This window comes from Salminus brasiliensis, chromosome 25 (genome assembly GCF_030463535.1).
Source record: "Salminus brasiliensis chromosome 25, fSalBra1.hap2, whole genome shotgun sequence".
In the NCBI taxonomy this organism is placed as follows: domain Eukaryota; kingdom Metazoa; phylum Chordata; class Actinopteri; order Characiformes; family Bryconidae; genus Salminus; species Salminus brasiliensis.
This window is the reverse complement of record NC_132902.1, coordinates 18,134,717-18,154,706: the sequence shown is the minus strand read 5'-3', so window position 1 is coordinate 18,154,706 and position 19,990 is coordinate 18,134,717. Positions and strand designations below refer to the sequence as shown.

At 40.3% G+C, this 19,990-nt stretch overlaps 1 protein-coding gene across 1 annotated transcript in view; it reads left to right on the top strand.

Annotated features, from left to right (window-relative positions):
* Positions 1 to 19,990, top strand: part of itga11a (integrin, alpha 11a) — a 61,895-nt gene that overhangs the window by 33,229 nt on the left and 8,676 nt on the right. Inside the window, exons 12-22 of the mRNA XM_072671154.1 lie at positions 1,076 to 1,224; positions 3,117 to 3,260; positions 7,230 to 7,433; positions 8,780 to 8,910; positions 9,037 to 9,203; positions 12,094 to 12,233; positions 12,969 to 13,079; positions 13,240 to 13,325; positions 13,418 to 13,622; positions 13,829 to 13,927; positions 18,012 to 18,088. Coding sequence (XP_072527255.1) covers positions 1,076 to 1,224; positions 3,117 to 3,260; positions 7,230 to 7,433; positions 8,780 to 8,910; positions 9,037 to 9,203; positions 12,094 to 12,233; positions 12,969 to 13,079; positions 13,240 to 13,325; positions 13,418 to 13,622; positions 13,829 to 13,927; positions 18,012 to 18,088 — 1,513 coding nt within the window. The remainder of the gene's footprint in view (positions 1 to 1,075; positions 1,225 to 3,116; positions 3,261 to 7,229; positions 7,434 to 8,779; positions 8,911 to 9,036; positions 9,204 to 12,093; positions 12,234 to 12,968; positions 13,080 to 13,239; positions 13,326 to 13,417; positions 13,623 to 13,828; positions 13,928 to 18,011; positions 18,089 to 19,990) is intronic.

The following is a 19,990-nucleotide window of genomic DNA, read 5'->3' as shown; positions in this document are numbered from 1 at the left end:
CTGTGCTTTATCCAGCCTTAAGCTGTGATACAGTGATACAGTCTTATACAACATCAAACAATATAGTACATTATTTTCTTAGCAGTTACTGAAAAATATATTTTTCTAATCAGCCATTGCCCTTTCTCAAGTCCCTCTTCTGACACTCTCTTGCTCTTCATGTGTCTCTGTCTCTCTGTTTAAAAGGCCATGTGGTGGGTATGTAGAGGCTCAGTAGTTTAGTGGCCACCACTTCTGTAGCTCTCTCTATAAACTCGCTCAGTGTCTGCTTCTAAATTCATACTTGTACCTCTCTCCTTTTCACCCACTCTCTTTTTCTCTCCCTTGCTCACCCTCTCCATTTGGCACTCGAGGCTAGCATACCCACTCATTAGCTGTAGTGTAAAGACCTCATCGTTCCCTTATTCCTTTATAGCTAGATCCCACTGCCAGGTTCAGGCTTATGAGCAAATGATTACAGAGCTCTAATTGGAGCTCTATCTCAGCCACATTAGCACTGAGTTCTACAGGGACTTTAGGCTGCTTTACACAGGCATTGTGGCTTCAGGCTCAGCTGTTAGCATTGCTTTTAAAGTAACAACAAGCCATAAATACGCCATTTGATTTCGTTCATTTGATTCATGCATCTATTCCAGCTTCAAACATGACTCTGAACCTTGATAATGATTACATTATAAACTCAGAGTGTAGCTTCCAAGAGGAAAGAGGTTTATTTGGAATAATTGCATATTGATTTATACTTTAATATGAACTACGTTATTATATGTAGGCTCAGAGTTGCTGCCAAGCTATGGGAATTTTATTAGAAATTATTGCTTATTGGCTTATATTAACCTCTTAGACTCTGTATGTAAGCCCACACTAGTTTGCTCACGCTTATAAATACACTGCTGTCATATATTACATTAGTTTCATAGGCCTTAAAATAGAGCCCTCTGGGACTCCATAAGATATGCAAAACCAAACAGTTACCAAATAATTCACCAAACCAAATAATATGTTTTTGTATTAGGTTTAATATAATATCAATAATAAGCCTTTGGTTCAAAAGATTAATCATTAATGTTGGCTTTAGGTTACACAGTGACGTCTGTGGTATCAGCACGAAGCGGTCAACTGTATGTAGCTGGAGCTCCTCGGTTTAACCACACAGGCAAAGTCATCATCTTCACCCTGCAGAACACAGGAGAGCTCACCATTCTGCACTCACTGAAGGGACAACAGGTACCTCAGCATCATACCCCTAGCATATATTGCAGTGTGCAGATAGTGCTGCAAACATACACCCCCACACACACATAGTGTGAGTGAGAGAGTATGACATTTGATTTGATCATAATGTATGAGACATGTCAAGTTTGAGAATTGACCTAAAGGGCTTTTCATAAAGGGCCTGCATATACTATACATATACTTATGGAGTACACTTTCACACATGCATTATCACAGGCATTTGCTGTCTGAAATGTTTACATGGCTTTCCCAGTTCCTCTCAGGTTTCCTTGAAACTTCACTCCTTCTTTAGAAATAGAAGACTGCCAAAACATGCATTCTAGGAAAAGCAATTGAAGCTTCTTCTCTTGGATTTCACAGTAGCTAACTGTTATTTGGAGAGCTTGTTGGTCCTTTTAATATCCAGTTTTTTTCATAGTTCACAGGTTTAGTGATATGTTATTCCTACCTCAAAGATTTAATTGCAGCCTTACATGCTTTGGTATTCTACCCATGATTCTGTTTAGTGTTGTAATTGAGAGATGTTGGCTTGCTGACTGGCATGTAGTTGCTTGCTGACTGGCATAAGTGCATGTAAATGCTGTAATGTGATGTCCAGTTGAAAAATGGCGATCTCGTAACTGCCGTAGAAGTACCATTTTTGGTTCCATCTATATAAATAACTATTTTTAAAGGGACTGTTATGGAGAAGAAACTTTAAACTGGTGAAGAATTCTATTTTTCCATCTCATCCAGCAAAAACAGTTCCACTGCTCCACAGCTCAGTGCTGGGAGCTTTATACCCCTCTTGCCCACACCTGACATTAGACAGAGTGCCAATAGATTCATGTCTATCTGCCCCAGAGAGTCCTATTCTGTTGGCAGTACTTCTTTACAGGGACTAGACAAGCTGTGTGTGTGAATTTGCACATCTGTGTCAGCAGTGGGTGCAGCTTAAAATAGTTCAAAGCATTCATTAGAAGGGGTGTCCACAAATATTTGGACATACATATGTGTGTGTGTGTATACATATATATAATTATATATACACTCTATATATACTCTATACCATACTTGTTTATTATTACAAGTCTGTGAACTTCTAAGGTAAAACTGCTACATAGTGTTGTTCTAAATATTGCAGTACATATTGTAGCAAAACCAAGGGCTCTCAGCTCTCAGCTGGGGGTACAGCTGGGGGTAGCCATATGTGCAGTATATGATCCATGCATCAAAAATGCAAGGGTTCTGGGGTAAAAACAGCAGTTAGAAATACAGTGGGGAAATTACTGACAGTAAATTACTGTAACTTTACACTAGAATGTTGAACAATGTTGAATTCCCCAAAGCAGTTTCAGAGCTTATGGTTTCCCCATGGGTTTGCCAGTCTGCCGGACCGCTGAACGCCTGAATGAGAGGAAATGCTTTTTAACTATGAACAGTGTTTACAGTTTTTCAAACACTCTGGTGAAACTTAGGCTATGTCAGACCACTCAGAGCAGCAGCATGTTCTCTTATCCTTGTCCATTTTTCGATTTAGGGACTCAATGCGTAGCAGTCTAGACTCCACACACACACACAGAGTACATGTGCTTCCAATCATACAGTAATTCAAAACACAGACTGTCAGATACACACTCAGATACTGTGTATACATGCATACACACATACTAGAATCACATATGAGTGTAGTTTTTTTGCCATGTGATTGTATGTTACCCCTGCTTGCCAAGTGTTTCTTATGTATATGCTATGTGTACATGACCAAGTCATTTGCAATTGTACAGTAATGCCTGTCCATGTCCACATGAATGTGTTTGTATGAATATAAGGTTTGTCGTTTGTTTAAGGTCCATTCCTGTGGATTGCCTCATTTTAATATCGGCCCTTCTGATTCTGTATAGATTGGCTCTTACTATGGCAGCGAGATTGCTCCAGTAGACATTGATGGAGATGGAGTCACAGATAATCTGCTGGTTGCTGCCCCAATGTTCTTCAGCGGAGGCTGGGAGAAGGGAAAAGTCTATATCTACAGAGTTACTGAGCAGGTAAACACACAGCAATATTTAGTAAAAACTACATCATATTCATCACACAAATGGACAAAAGGTTCTCGAAAACAAGAAGAATCTACTATATCTACTATATGCAGTTGCAACCAATACGTCAATATGACGTAGAATAGTGATGACAGCTGATATAACCCTATAATAACCCTCTAGAATATAAGGGCATTTTCTATCTATTCAAATTTGCATTTAAAGGCACTTGCATATAAGATAAAACCCACATGTTTTATATAAGAATGTTCAAAACAATCTTGGCTCTCTCTATAATGAGACCCCATGTGACCTAGAGCACAACAGGAAAAGATATTCTGACCCTAAACTAGTCAAAGTCAAATTTGAGAAATTCTTCATATTTGTTGTTACTCATGTGGACAATTTGTTTTGGTGCTTGAAATAGGTTTTCAAGTCTTAGGTTCACTAAAACAGTGGAATATATGATTAAAATAGTGTGTAAACGTGGAGGGGCAGAGACAGGTTTCTGAGTGTCCATTGGTCAGTTTCACACAAAACCATGGACGAATGCACAAATCCCCCAATTATAGATTAACCCTTTTAAACTTAAACTACTTCCATGTTTGACCAGAAGATGTGAGAATGAGGACCATTACTGTAAGAATGTAAAGCTTATATTACAATGTTTCTGTATATTGAAGAAACAGTTGTGACTACTGTAGAAAGTGTAGTTATACTAGTCTAATAGTCTATAACAAACCTCACTGTTAAAACAACACAAATGAAGGCCTGTTGTATCCAGAGGGCTGTTGTATATTAAGCTATGGGAGTCCGTGGGGCTGGGGCTAGACCCTCTCGGCTGGAAGAATATGAATGCTCCAAAAACCACCCAATGAGCAAACAAAATATTACTTTTTTTTGTTCTCTTTTAATACAGGATAAACCCAAAAGCATAGAGGTCTGCCATCTTCATACCCCCCCCCCCTTAAATATTGACCAGATTTACCCTTTAATCATCAGTTTTATGTAGCCTTTATTCCTATGGCAGCATTTACACAGCTGCAAGTCATCATCGGTCACGTACCATCACTTTTTAGACCAAGTTTGCAATGAGGAATGGAACATGTAAACACAGCATCACAGCATCACCCTGCTCCACTGTTCCTGCAGACTGTGAGAACTTAGCAAAGTTGCTTTAATTCCTACCATAGGCCAACACTTACTTAGCAAAAGAGCTTCTAAATAAAGCTTCTAAATAAAGCTTCTAAATAAAGCTGAGGGTGGCAAAGAAAACACAGATGGATGACAAAATAACAGTCTTCAACTCTTCTCCTTGGACTTTAACACCAAGTGCTACAAAAGGGTAGGGTTCTACAGTAGGCCAGTTAGCTAGTTGGTAGTTGTCAAGTTCACTAAAGTACTGTATCAGGTACCTAATGGCTCCTAGGTGTCACATCCACCCCCCAGGCTATTAACAAAGTCCAGTAAAATGAAATTCTAGCTACATAAACACCTGAGTTAGCACTAAAACTGGTGCATAATAGTCTTAAAATGGTTCTCCACTAGATCCTTTTTTAAATCCTCTCACTGATAGAACGCAGGCAGATGCTTGACACCTGCTATCCTATGGCTCATGCCAGAGCCATTCCATGTCTTCATTAGACGGCAAGTGTGCATTGAACTCAGTGGGAAAACATTAAGGCATTCACGGATAATTACCTGCAGCTTGCACAGACACAGAGCTGTGCTAATAGCTGGAAACGGCTGGACAGTAACTGTGAGAACAGTGGTGGATATGAAAGCAACCACAGGCCGGCCTGCTTCTTTCATCCGTCTATGGTTTATTTTTTATGACATTTCCCACCAGTCGTTCAGACCAAATTGACAGAGAGGGAGAAAAAGTCAGCAGGAAGCAAGTGAAGATGTGAAGCAGAGATAGCCTGTATTTAGTGTCTTTGTCAGAAGAACATGTTTCAAAGTTTCAGAAATCTCAAAAATGTTGTCGCGCCAAGAGAGAGATAAAAAAATTATGACATTTATGTGTACTAAAAACAGCTGCCTAATGTCTGACATGCTTCTCTTGTGTACAGCAGGAGATGCTAGGTCGACATTGCCGACAAATTCTGGGCTTTAACTGTTAGCAATCCAATTCTGGATAAATGCATATTAAATTGATCAAAAATGATTTGGTAAACTGGCTAAAGGTGGAGGTTATTTAATTGAATATTCTCCACACAATATTCTGCTTTGAATTCCGCATTCAAACTGGAGTGCAACGTGCAGAATGGTAACGTCATTGTGCTGAGGTAAAGGTGGGTCTGGTATTTTAAATCTCTTCCCCACTATTCAGCTATATTTTTGTTTATTTTATTAAGTATGTCTTACTATATTCTGAACCACATACAGTGTTTGTTAGCAGTGTTAGCCTAGCATCTCCTGTTTTGAATTTAAAAAGCACATTTTGGCTGATTGACTGTGTCTGTGGTCAGTAAAAGGGGTCACCACCTAAACTAGGGGTCACTACCTAAACTCTGAGCAGACTACTAGCAAGATATCCTGATTAAAAAGGTCAAAGCAGCATTATGCAAAAATGCCGGAGGCCTTTTTATGCCCCTCTTACTCACACCTGGCATTAGGCATGGTGCCAATAGGTTCATGTATTTATGCTCCAGGGAGTCCTATTCTAATGCCAGTTCTTCTCTATAGAGACTATACGAGCTGTGTGTGTGCCAGTGCATATCTGTTTTAGCAGTGGCTGCAGCTTAAAGTAGCTGAATGTGTTCATTAGCAGGGGTGTCCACAAACATTTGGACATAGTATAGTTTAATTGTAGGTTACTTTCCCTCACATCCTCTGTACTGACAGCTCTACAGCTTGCTATGTCCCGTCTGCAGTAACAGCACTCCTTTTCACTTCAACTTGAATAAGTGGGCTAAACTGTAGTATGCAGGCATATGTCAGTGTGTTTATGGTTGTGACATCACAACTACTAGTTTACTTTCCATATATGGACTGTATGAATTTGGATGTTATGGCCCCTTTAAAGTAGCTGAAGTAAAGAGTTTAAGTAATGAAATTAGTGCTTTAGTAGATCTTTTGGTCACAAGCTCAGTGGACAGACGATTGACCTTTGGGGACATCCTAATGTATTAGTGTAGTACTAGCTCAGTAGTGCATGTGGAGGGATAGAGGGAGGGAAAATAGAAAGAAAAAAAAGGCTGGTATGTCCGTACACCATGGCCTTCTTTTAAAACCCAGGGGCTGTTTTTCTCTCATCATCTCCCGTTTCCCTCTCTCTCGCTGCATACTCCCTCTTCCTCCTTCTCTCCCCCATCTTTTCCTCTTCTCTGCTCTCCTCTCCTCTGTAGAAACACTTAAAAAAAACAAGTGATCTCATGTGCCTGCAGTCTCAGAGCAGTATATTAAGGAGAGAAGGATGGTATTCCTGAGGAGGGTGTGTGTGTGTGTGTGTGTGTGTGGCTAATTGCACTCCCAAATACTTGGCTGACATGTAGAGTCTTTGCTCTGAGGAATTGCACCTTTCCCTCAAACTTTCCGTCCTTATGAGACTAATTGTTTTCAAAGGCATGGCGAATGTCTCTGTACTGACTTCACCTTTACTGTAGACGCTCACTCTGGCCAAAGATGCTTAAGTGGTAATGCAGACGCGTTTTATGCATTTGACCTTGTCAGTCTGGGTATGTTAACAGATTATTTTCTGTACTTAGATATCCTCTGGGAGAAGTGTGCACACAATACTAAGCAATTTTGAAGAATGGCATAAGCTTTCAGGCTATTTTTTACAAGCTACAGAAAAATTATGGTCTGTAATTTGAGTTCTTGGATGCATTTTTTAATAAAAGAAATATCAATGAAACAGTTATTCCTTAAGCATTTTCTGGATCGTGTGACACTCTCTGAAGGATGTGAGGGCTCTCAGATTTTGAATTTATGAGTCTACAGTAATTCTGTTCTTTGGCCTATATACATTCACAGCCTCGTTTCATCCTGGAGGGGGCGCTGGAGCTCACTGAGCTGGGGCAGAATGCCAGGTTCGGCTCCGCCCTGGCCCCAGTGCCTGACCTGAATGGAGACTCCTTTAATGATTTGGTGGTGGGAGCTCCGCTGGAGGACGATCACAAGGGAGCCATTTACATCTATCACAGCCAGCGCAACAGAATACTGAGGAAGTATAAGCAGGTAAGACAAGGAGTCTTTAATGAGTGGGGAGCAATAGCTCTGACTAAGGGCCACAACCAGGATCAGGATTTTGGAGAGGCCCATCTTGCAGTTTTTTCACAGCAGGGATATTTCACACCTGAAGGAAGCAACCTCCCTAGCATTAGTGTCTTCCACTTCTGTAACATGTCTGTCACTCTTATCTTCTGTTTCCTCTCTGTCCTCATGTGTCCTGGTCCTGTCCTGGTAAAACCGGGGTCTTACTGCGTCATGTACTTCTCCTCTCCTTTCTTTTTCATATCTGACAATATCACAAACACATTACAACATTATTACTATGACAATTAAGGTACATCACATTGCCCATACATACACAATATTGACTAAAGTATTGGGACACCTGCTCATTCATACCCTTGTTTCCTCCCAAATCAAGGGTATTTAAGGCTTTCTTAGCGACAAGAGTGTTAGTGAGGTCAGGATGTTGGATGATCAGCACCCATCTCATCCCCAGCTCCCCAACTCATCCCAAAAGTATTGGATGGAGCACCATCTATCATACAAGAGAACACAATTCCTTTGCTTCACAACTCAATGCTGGGGGGCTTCATACCTCTCTAGCTCACGTCTCAGCACTTTGCCAATAGGTTCATGTTTATCTGCCCTAGAGAATCCTATTCTATTAACAGTACATTTCTACAGGGACTAGACAAGCTGTGTAATTGTGTAAACAATGAGTACAGCTTAAAGTGGAGGAATGCATGTAGAGGCGAATTATAGAGGAATCTTACAGTTTTCTATTGTTTGCTACAGTTTCGTTTTTGTAAAGGCTGAGTCTAGGAAAAGTCATCTTCAGATAATATTCCTGTTTTAGTGCAAAGTTCAGCAAAATGATTCAAATAAAATCCAAAGAACATCAGCTGACTGCTATATGAACTCCATTACCATGCCTGTACCATTAGCCACTAGCAGGGCTGTATCATTCCAGAGATTTCTATTCCACATGATTCCTTGATTTCTAAAAATAAGGATATAGGAAAAGGAATCTGGTATAATTCAAAGAACTTTAAATACTACACTCCTATCAGACATTTTAAGACCTGATGCCAGCTAACCACTGTTAACTATCTTCTGTTACAAATTTTACAATTGCTTTCCACTCTAACCAACCTTAAATACATCCAGTACAGATTTTCTTGACAGTGTGACACATGTGTGTTTGGTTTGGAGTTTGACACACATTTTCATTCAACCAACTAAATAGAGTTAATGTATAGACTTAGTCAACAGCCTCGTCATTATTTGAGAGTATGGCAAGATGCGACATTTCTAAGCTGTATGTCTGTCCTTCTTTTTCTCCCTGTCAGAGGATTGGTGCAATGCAGTTAGCCCCTGGTTTGCAGTACTTTGGTAGGAGCATCCATGGAAAAATGGACATGAATGGTGATGGCCTGGTGGATCTAGCTGTGGGTTCCCTTGGTGCAGCAGTGCTCCTCTGGTGGGTGGATCGGAAATCTTAATCCAGCCTGAGTGGATAGACTAAGAAAATGATTTCTTAAAATGTACAGGAACCTAGACTGTGTGTATATGATGGTGCTGTTTTCTGTTTCGCCTTGTATGTCAGGTCTCGTAGCGTGGTCCGCATCCATGCCAACGTTCGATTTGAGCCCAGCAAGATCAACATCTTCAACAAGGACTGCCGTCGGGGAGGGAAGGATGTGACATGTATGTCGGCTATAGTGTGTCTCAACGTCACTGCCAGGACTACCAATAAAGCCTCACAGGAAGTAGGTCAGTCCTCAGAGTTGTTTCTTTCTCCCGTAGCTACAACCTCCTACATCAGTGGAAATATATGGACACAAGTATTGGGACACTTTGCAATTACTGTTTCTTCCAAAATCAAGGCTATTTTAAAAAAGAGTTTATCCTGCTTTTGTTGGAGTCAGGGTCTCTACTGTCCAGAAAAGGCTTTTACTAGCTGTTAGAGAGACGCTGTGAGGATTTGATTGCATTCAGCGACTAGAGTGTTAGTGTGGTCCACCACCCCAACTCATCCCAAAAGCATTGTATGGACCATCATCATCATTCCAGAGAACACTGCTCCTTTGCTTCACAGCTCAATGCACACCTGTGTCAGCAACTTAAAGCAGCTGAATGCATTCATTATGAGGGGTGTCCACAAACATTTGGACATATAGTGTATCTGACTGTAAAGGTGAATGTGCCTTTTGTCATACTATAGATTTGTGAGGAGAATCTGGAACTGTTTAGATAGCCCTTTCTTTCTATTCAAATATATCGTTTTTGGCATCCTCACAGTGCCATCTTCACTATGCAGTTCATCTAAGGTTATTAGGAAGCTCTCTTCACGTTTTATGGTTTAAAGAATAACATGCAAGATGAACGATTCAACACAAAGTAGGCTTTTGATCATCGTTTAATGACTTTGTTGACTCAAGCTCTGCCTTGGAAGGGAAAATCTCCAACTGGAGCGCAGGCCTGCTAGACCAAGAGGGAAGTAGGAATACTTGATCATAGATAATGAAAGGGGTTTGTTTTTGAAATAGCACCGAATTAAAGTCTAAAATAACACACTATTTTAATAAGTGCTTTTTCAGTCTTCCACACATTGATAGCTCACTGGGCAAAGCACTTTCATGCACATGAAATATCTCGCAGGGATATGAGCTGGTGCCGTTACTCTGGCAATTTTATTTTTTCATTAAATTCAGTAAAAGTAAAAAATATGTATCTACAAGATTGCCATGCCAGACTCTAATTTCTCATTTTAGATGACTGTATCACAACATATTCTATTAGAATTCCTTTTTCTAATGAGTTGAATCCAGATCACAGCATCCAAAAAGCCAGGAAGTCGTTGCCCTGTTCAAAAGCTGTCTGTTGCTAAGTGTGAGAAATGCAGTCCGACAAGGAGCAAACACACTGCTGCTTATTCACATCTTATTCCCTCAGGATACGTCTGGTTACCGTGGCGCAGAGACTGTTATGGCCTGTCCAGCCCACCCGCAGTTAGACACAAGGCCACTGATCACAAATTTGTTGTAAGAGACATTCAGCACAGATTGGGTTTCCACCATAGCGTTTGGAGCCACATGTGTTTCGGGTTAACTGCTATGACCCTGGAGCATCTCCATCATACATGTCATAGGTGTGAGACAATAAATAAATAAATAATCACAGAGAGCTGACACTTTTGCCTTGGAATGGTCAGCCGGGGAGACGGAGGGAACAGACTTGTTGAGGAAGAAAATATGGAAGCCCATCTTTTCGTGTTTTCCTGCCACTGTCATGCCCGCTTCTAATTCTGTTCAGATGTGTAGGGGGGCTTTCGGGGGACTTTGCGGTGATCTGTCATCTAAGTATGAAAATCTCTCCTCAAAAATGCCAAGACTTAAGCTGTAGGGAAGTTTTTGTAGTTCGCTGTTGGAATAAATCTTCAAGGTTTATCACTTAGGTCACAGTGGATTTAGTGTTTTATCTCGTGGTGAATCTTTCCTCTGTTTCAAAAACTGGATTCTTATCTTTGTGACCTTGTGTTGTTGGAGCGTTCTTTGTCATTGGCCCATTCTACAGAGTTTTACATGTTATCTCTCTACAAGCTAGACACCAGATAGAGCAGGATGTCTGGTAATAATGATGATCTACTCAGGATGAAGGTCAGATTTCAGTCAGAGTGGAGTTTCTTGTAAACTTCATCTTAATTGTAACTTGTATATGACCTTCATAAGCATGAGATTATGAAAAATTATTATATTGCCAAAAGTATTGGGACACCTGCTCATTCTCTGCTTCTTACAAACTTAAGGGTATTTTAAAAAGAGTTTATCCTGCTATTGTTGGAGCCCAGGGAGGGCTTTCTGGTAAATTTTGGAGCATTCCTGAGAGGATATAATTGCATTTAGCACCAGTAGTATTAGTGAGGTATCAATAGGTTCATGTTTATCTGCTCCAGAAAGTCCTATTGCCAGTCCACAACAATCTCTTCACTCTGTTTAGGTCATGTGTGAGCAAAATATTTTTTTCCTGAGATAAGATTTGCATTTAAGTCTTAAGCCCTCCAGATTTCAGATCCCCAGAGCCATACTGACTCTATCTCTAGTGGCCTTTAAATCAGAACCCACAGTTTATTACAGCCATAAATCATGCTGATGGTATTTGCCAGTTTGTCACTTAGTTGTGCGGGGTTCATTGGAAAGCTGTGGGTGTATACCATATTGCTTCAGCTTATGTAAAAAAATGAGTGACTGCTTTTTAATATTATGGCGCAGGTGTTAAAAGTTTGCCTTTTTTGGTTTGCAACTGTGGTCCTTTCTGAAAATATGCCTTGGAGTTCCTGGCAGTTCTGATTCACACTACTGAGATGGGGTAGAGAATAAAGATAGTATGGAAAGGTGGTGGTGAAAAGAAACTCATCATGAAAAACAGAACAGGGGTAAAAACTATATGAAAGATAGTATCTGTGGTGCAAAACCTTCTCACGTCTTGATGCAGTGGTCCATTAATCATGAAATGTTCACACAATGGACAGGGAGTTTTCAAGTGGTTAAAACCAGTAAAACTTACAAAGCATTTTATTGACAATCAATGTGTTCACTGACCTGACTGCATACGTGCACAAAGACAAGGTCAATCTTGGTTTTTCTCTGTTTCCTTTCTCCAGGTTTTTGGTACAGTGCCTTAATTGAGGAGAAGCGTTTTAACCCTCGTGCTGTGATGGATGATCCAGAGCGACAGCAGCCTCGGAACCTCACCTTGCTCCCAGGGGAGGAAACCTGCGAACATATTTACTTCCATGTTATGGTGAGCTCACACCTCCAGTCAGTTCAGTCATGATGTCATTGGGTTCCAACTAAATGTAGGATGAGCTGCTTCACTATTAGTAACTTCAGTTGTCACCGGCCCTCCATTATTCTCAAATTTGAATATGTTGAGCAAGTGGAGAAATACTACAGAGAGTGTAACTAAGCTAGCTATGAAGCTATCAATGTTTTTCTTCTGTTAGATATTTTATTTTCTAACCACAGTAATTAAACTCAGGGACTGTCGCCTTTTTCTCTTTATGAACACATGACAGTTCCAACATTACAGATGTGGCTGTTCAGCTAGCCTGGCCATGTTTACACAAACATCCACAACATGTACAAGGTTTTATCCCACCTCCACCCTGGCTGCTCAGCCAAATCACTGTAATTTTAAATTCCACCATACAAAACTCTGCTCGGACATGCCATAGCCATTATGAAGCAGGCAAGAACCTGGTCTGGTGTCCATCTGTCTCAGTACTTCAGGACTGTTTTGAAAACTCAAGAAAACTCAGTTGATAGGGGTGCATACTACTGAAAACCTGCAATGCTACCTTTAAGTCAAATGACAAAGCAGCCCTTTTCACAGCAAGAGCCAATCTGTCTTGGTCTGTCAGACAACTGAAGAAAAACAAACAATTATGCATCTAGCTTCATTCTGCAGCTATAGAACCAACGTGTATTAAGTGTATTTGAGTGAGTTTGTTGATTGTTACTCCTTCTGCTATTTTAGGACACTACAGACTATGCCAGGCCCATCATATTTACCGTGGAAACAGGTCTGCAGGACCCAGACCAGGGTCCCACACTAGATGACAGCTGGCCAACCACCGTCAAAACCCAGGTCTGTCACTGTTATCTTTCTCTATGATCAGACGTATTTATTGTTTGTTGGTGATTAAAAAAAATGAATTACATGTTTTGACTTAAAGACCCTCCATGCAATATATGACTGCAGATTCATATGCCTGTCATGCCCATGTACTTCATTTTTCCTTCTCCAGCTTCCTTTCTGGAATGGCTGTGATGAGGATGATCACTGTGTTCCAGACCTGGCGATACTAGCACAGACTGACCTTATCAATCGCGAGTAAGACCACACCCATACACAAATATACAGGCAAACAAACCAACAACAAGAAAAACACAATCCCTTATACCCTTTTCTCTGCTCTGTGTTAGGCAGTTCTGTGGACAGGCATTCCGTGCAGGGACTGTGTTGTGTCGAAGTCCGACCTCAGCAGACGCGACTGAAAGAGTGATAGAGGGGTCCAGGCGGAAGATGGTAGTGGACGTTCGTCTGGAGAACCGTGGAGAAAATGCTTACGGCGCCCGCCTTAACATCTCATACTCTAGGAATCTACGCTTCTCCAGTCTTGTAGTAAAGGTACAGCATAAGAGAGTGCGTGAGTAGCTGTTATATCCTAATATAAGATGCAGAGATGCAGCAATTATGATTTCACTAAAAGCCTGAAATTGCAAGCACCCACCTGCAGATCCAGACTTCCATTACTCATTCACATTGTTTTCTATGTAATTACTGCATAGTAATAAACAGGTCGTAATAAAGAAGCATCTCTTCTTGCTTTGTAGGACAACTCAGACATACAGATCGACTGCCGCAGTGGGATCAAGCTGAGAAATGAGAAATACTGCAATGTTAGTGCTCCGTTTATGAGAGCCAAGAGCCAGGTGAGTGTCTTATTTAGGTCCTGAATAAGATTGCAGTGGTATACCGGTTTTAAGAATATCATGGTATGAAAATTGATAGTTATTATACCACGTATATTTGCTAAATTTTTGGGGGGAAATGCAACCGATACATGCAAACAAATTCCACACATTTATTACCATCTTAAATATCAAATTAATCATTTAATGGAGAAAATAGTCAGCAGATGAATTCAAAATAAAAATAATCATTAACTGGAAACTAAATAGATCCACCTCATGTGTAGTTGTAGTTTTTTAATTTATACTTTAATGTATATTATATAATATATTTTATACTATATATACTCAATTGTTTTAATTATAGTTAATATTTCGCTCAACCAAATACCCTGTTTTCATCCCTTTAAGGGGCAGTGTATAATAACAATAATAAGAGGAAAAAGAACAACAAGAGGAAGAATTGTGGAGTACTGTATACTGTGATACTGTAAAAGTGTGATATTTTCTGAGACGGTTATCATACCATGAAAATCTCGTTACGTTGCAACCCCACTCCAGAAATTTGCATATTGTCAAGGTCATGCAAAAAACATTTTTGTAGTTTTTCACTTTTTCACAAAATGTGAATCTGACAGGTTTTCAAAGAAATAAATATAAATAAATACAAAACCATTTAAAAGTTGGAAGGTTCCAGTGAAGATTTGTAAAGACAAATTGTCTGTAAAGACAATATGCGTTTGAGCAACTTTGACTTCTGAAAACATACCTACTTAAAAGGCCCTGGCACTATTTAAAAAAACTGAACTCTGAAATAAGTCTGAGGTAGTTCATTCAGGCATATTTGTTCTTGCCTCTTTATTTCCAGTCAGTTTACTTTTCATATTCCTGATTGGCCTCCTCTGGTTGGCCCTTCATTCTGCATACAGTTATATTGTCTTCTACAGAGCTGTGTTTGCAGAGTTTGATTGGATCCAGTGGTACTCTACAAGAGTCAAACCAGCATTCATTGTGGATTTTATGTGACTCTATTTGATCAGGAAAGATATATGGCATACATTAGTTAGTGGTTCATGTTTTCATTTTCAGAATTCATAAATTACAGCCTACTGCGAGCTCTGTACCACCGTGATTGCATGGTTTTTAATGGTTTGCTGTATATGTGAACTGAGGAACTGGGTGCCGTGTGGTAACACAACTCTTTTCTAACTTTTCTGTGGTTCATTTAGTTGCCCACTAATGCTTCATATATCCTTACATCAACTTTGCTCTAAATAAAGACTCCAAAATGCACAAAAAAGCTTGAGGCATAGTCCCAAAGCCCAAAGTGCAGTGAAGAATTTTCTTGCAAGCTATACTCACAAGAACACAGCAGAATAGACAAACCCCATTGTTCATTTAGTTTACTGTGTGTGTGAATGGAGTGTCCTGTTAGTCTCCAACAGCGAGGAAGGAGATAATTGGCCTATCATAAATCTGGAAGCAGTAAATTGTGATGATTACCACTGTAAAATAGAGATGTTTTTAGAGATGAAATTAGCTTTGCTAGTTTATAAGCGAGCCTAAAACACTCAAGACAACAAACAAAGAGAGTCAACCTAATAATTAGTAAGATGATGTACAGTGTAGGAATCAGAACATTCCTATGAGCTTAAATAAGCACACAGTGACCTCCATAGTGTAATATTTCAGATAGGAATATGGCCATTCTCCTTTTTCCTAATCCATGGAAATATCAGAAAACAGATACACAAAGAGCAGCAAAATTTTGCCCTGTGTCAGTAAAGTCTGGTCCCAGGCGATTACTGTTTTGTCCATTCATTCAAATCAATATTTTTAAGCAGTAGCACTTCATCCCTCTTCTGAGTGAGAAGTCAGAGCCAAGTGAGGAAACTTGGTGCATCTTTATCTTATCTTGGCCTCTTTTATGTCTTTTATGTGAAGCCATAGAGGGTTCAGGCCAGCAAGCAACTGCTTCGCTGTAAATCTGCAGGCAGTAAATGCGACGTGTGCACGCCACTAATGGAGATGTTTTATTGCTATGTGTGCTAATGCTAGATTCACAGAGGTGAAACTGAAGAGTTCGACTCTGATTCCAGTGACTGCATAAAAAAGGCCTGCACACACTCTCTTTACACCATGACATCAAAGTACATCACCAAACACTTCACTTTGTACCTCACATCAGACTTTCAGCAGAACCAGGAAGGTTTGTCAGGGGACACTCTTTCTCCCTCTCTCTCTCTCTTTCTTTCTTTTCCCTCACTCAGCCATTCTCTCTATTGTTCCATAAGCTTAAGTGAAACACACTGGATCAAGAGCTTGATGCTAGTCTAAATAATGACTGTGCCTCAGTAGAGGAAAACATCAGAAGCCATTTGAGGTCCCTGGAGTATGACCACAGAAAACAGGCTAGCATTTGACTTTTGCTGTATGTCCAGAAGTATGCATTCTGAAAGCTGGGTCATTTTCTCAGTCGAATGCTGGATTGTGCCTTTTTATGTGGGCTACTGCCACTGTTCTAGGTAGTTTTTGTGTAGCCTTGTGGTCGGGTTACTTACTGGCACAGTAACCACCTAGCCAATGAGTCAATTATCAGCATTCAATAACAGCACCTGAAGCAATCAGCTGGTAAGTTGAACAACTTCTTTTTAGGCAGCTACTCCACAGTCCACTGCTGAGGAACTTTATACCCTTCTAGCTGATGACTGCCATTGGGCATGGTGAATTTAGGCTCATGTGCTGCTACTGCGTTCTACCTGCTACCTGTGCGTTTAGCCACCTGTGGCAGCAAGGTGTTTCTTACTGTAGCTGAATCCAGTAGTTAGACAAGTTCCTGATCTAGTATCCATGCCATATCATTTATATTGCAACAAAGCAACAAAGCAAAGCAACAAATAAATGATGTAAAATAACACCCAAAGTTAACCTTTTTTGTTCCTGGCTTCTCCAGGCTTCTAAGGCTTAAATGATGTCACTTCCTTTTTTTGACTAAAAATAAGGTTTTTATTTTTAATAAATACATCTGATTAAAACAGGGACACAGCTGATTAAAAATTTATTTGGCAATATTTTAGATGCAAATGTCATGCTGGGCAATACTTGTAAATGGTGATGGACTAATAAAATAACATATTACTCTTTAAGAAATAGTGATTTTCCATATATCATGTAAACTTTAAGCTTTGAAAGCACACTTTGGCACATTACTGTGATTATTGCATCTCATGAAACTGTGGATGCAAATGGCACCCATTTCACAGAATGACTCAAATATGTTTTACCCATATTTTAACAAAAGAATTGACAGAAAAAGGAACCCATACATCTTAGGCAGATAAAGGGTGTCTGTGGGTTTTCATGCAGTGCTATCATTGTCAGCTGAAACAGTGACCTGTCTGTGCTGAGTGATGTATATACAGGATGAGGTTAAGACCTCTATTATGGTGGTTTTCAGTGTCTATAAGTCAGCATGAGGACTAGATGAAAAGGTAGTAAACACTGGCCTGTTGAACTGCAGGCCTCTTCCCATGTGTTCTTCTGCAGGACAGGGTTAAGGCCAGCATGTTACTCTGCTCTGGTATTCCATGCCAAGATAGAGCTGGAATTTGGGCCCATTTGTGTGCTTTGATTATTTTTAGGGCCTTTTTTAGCATGTTCAGTAAGGTTTTGTGGGAATGTCTGAACAAAAATAGTTCTGTGTGTGTTGTGCATATCAGCAAGCTCATCATTATGTATGTGTGCACGTGTGTTGATCACCAGTAAGACAGCTTGAAGTCTGTTCAGTGGTGCCTGTGGCTGCTTTGCTTGGAGGCCACAGGCTTACAGCAGGTTATTGCAGGCTTTACAGCTAAGCCCTCCACTAAAGCTTGCACTGTTGCTGTTGGCTGCTTTTATATACAGAAGGGAAAGTTCTGCCCTCCTGGAGAGTTACACACAGTAGGCACTTACATGTAAACACTGCCAGTACTCAGTATTCTGTGTGCACAGTTGCTCGGCAGCAATGATACTGTCATTTTATCATCACTGTCATTTACAGTCTAGGTTGTAAGATCAGACAAATCAGCCAGCAATCATAACCTTTTCTTCTTCTCACCTGCAACAGGTCACCTTCCGTTTGGAGTTTGAGTTCAGCAGTTCGGTGCTACTGGACCATGTTCGGGTTATTATGGAGGCCAGCAGGTAATACTTCTCAGAATAGTGAAATTCACAGCTGATCAGTGTTATTCAAGTAGATTGATACCTCTGTTTAGTGAAATATGATGTTATCATGGTTGCGCCTTGCAAAGCAATCACAATCTGATTGTGCAGTTTGGGTCTGTATACAGCCTTTTGATCGGCCGTACAGTTTCTGCATATCAGCGTGTTTTTGTGGATTATTTTGCCAAAGGAATGAATGGGGTGCAAAGATTTGTGCAATCTTCTTATGACACAATCATGCAAATACACTAGTAACACCCAACTTACCACATGTGGTACGACTTGAACACAACCACTTGAGGCAACATAGCAACCACCTGGGATACCATAGCAACCACCTGAAATGTCATACTAACCACTTTGCTAGTGTGGACCAAGCCCTAAGGAAGAAAGGGAGAACTCTTTTGTAGTATTTTGGCTTGGAGTCTGAGTCGGCTTTCCTGTGGTAAGTGCGTAAAGCCGGGCCCCAACCCGTCGGTGTGGTGTACCTAGTCACACTATAGCAACAATATAGGGTAACATTTACACTTAGCAACACCATAGCAACCACCTAGCAACACCACGTCAACCAATAGGTGTATACAATAGGTGTATCAAAACCATAACAATACAATAGGAAAACCATAGCAACCACAGCAAAAACAGTTTCACATCAGCGAACACGTAGCAACTGCCTGGAAGTTGGGAACCACTTAAGCTGCACGGCCATTCTGCATTTCCTTCAGGAAGTGCACTTTTCTAGGTATTCATACTGCCTTTTCTATTATCCCCCAACTCCCCCCAAGTCCTCTCATTGTCCAAGGTAAACTGGAAGAGACACTGGATCTTGCCTTTCTGCAAATCACATTGACTGCAGGAAATAGGTGATTTGAGACACGTCACTGGTCCTTGCATAAGGTTTCAGCTATGCTTTGACTGCATGGAAGCAGCATTAGTCAAACCACTGCAGTTTTAGAGGTTTCTCTTAATACACAGTGAACTTAAACAGTCCCATTAAATCTGACATCAGAGGGAATAGCTTCTAGCACAAGACAGTCCAAACATGTGCTAAAATCTTCGCAATCAAATGTAGTGTTTAATGCCTTGAGTATTTACACAGCTTTTCATGACATCCTTTTGACTGATAATCCTCCATCCTTCCACCACAGAAAATGATTTGCTGAACTTGATAATGACAATCATGAGCATTTCTCGCATAAAGACATGACTAGCCACCTATCATTACTGAACGTATGACGGACAGTCTTTTTCAATAGCAAAGGTAGGCCACCTAGATGAGCAAAGAGCACCGTGGAAATTCAAAATTTGATATTTGTTGATAAGCTACTTGGTAAATATACATCCATTTTAATGTCTATTCTTTGCTTTTGTAGTGATTTTGTAGTGATTATTTTCTATAATGTCAATGCAGCCTCACCATAAAGCCATGTTGTAATGGTTATAATGGGTACAAGCAAGTAAAAGGAAGGTGTATAGTGTTCTTTTGGAGAACTGCTAGCACTAATGAATAGACAGCTCTGACTGTTAGACACATATACACTGATGGTTCTGATAATAGCAAGCATGACACTGATGAGGATTGTCCATCACTGAGGTCAAATAAGTTAACTGAGAAGGGGAATCAGAGGGAATTCAAGGTAAAATACTTGTGGTGGCGGCAGGGCCCCAACAGTCTGCTGTGGATGGATTCCCATCCTGTTTACCACTGCTGATGATGATCACAAGAGCATGGATATCATCTAGCTTTGCAGCAATGCCCACTGTTTCCACTCATTTGCTAAAATGCTACCAATTAAAATAAAAGGACACATTTAGATAATAAACAGTCTGAAGCAAATTGGCAAATTCCTCTCATATTACTGGTGCAAACAAATCTTTTAAAGC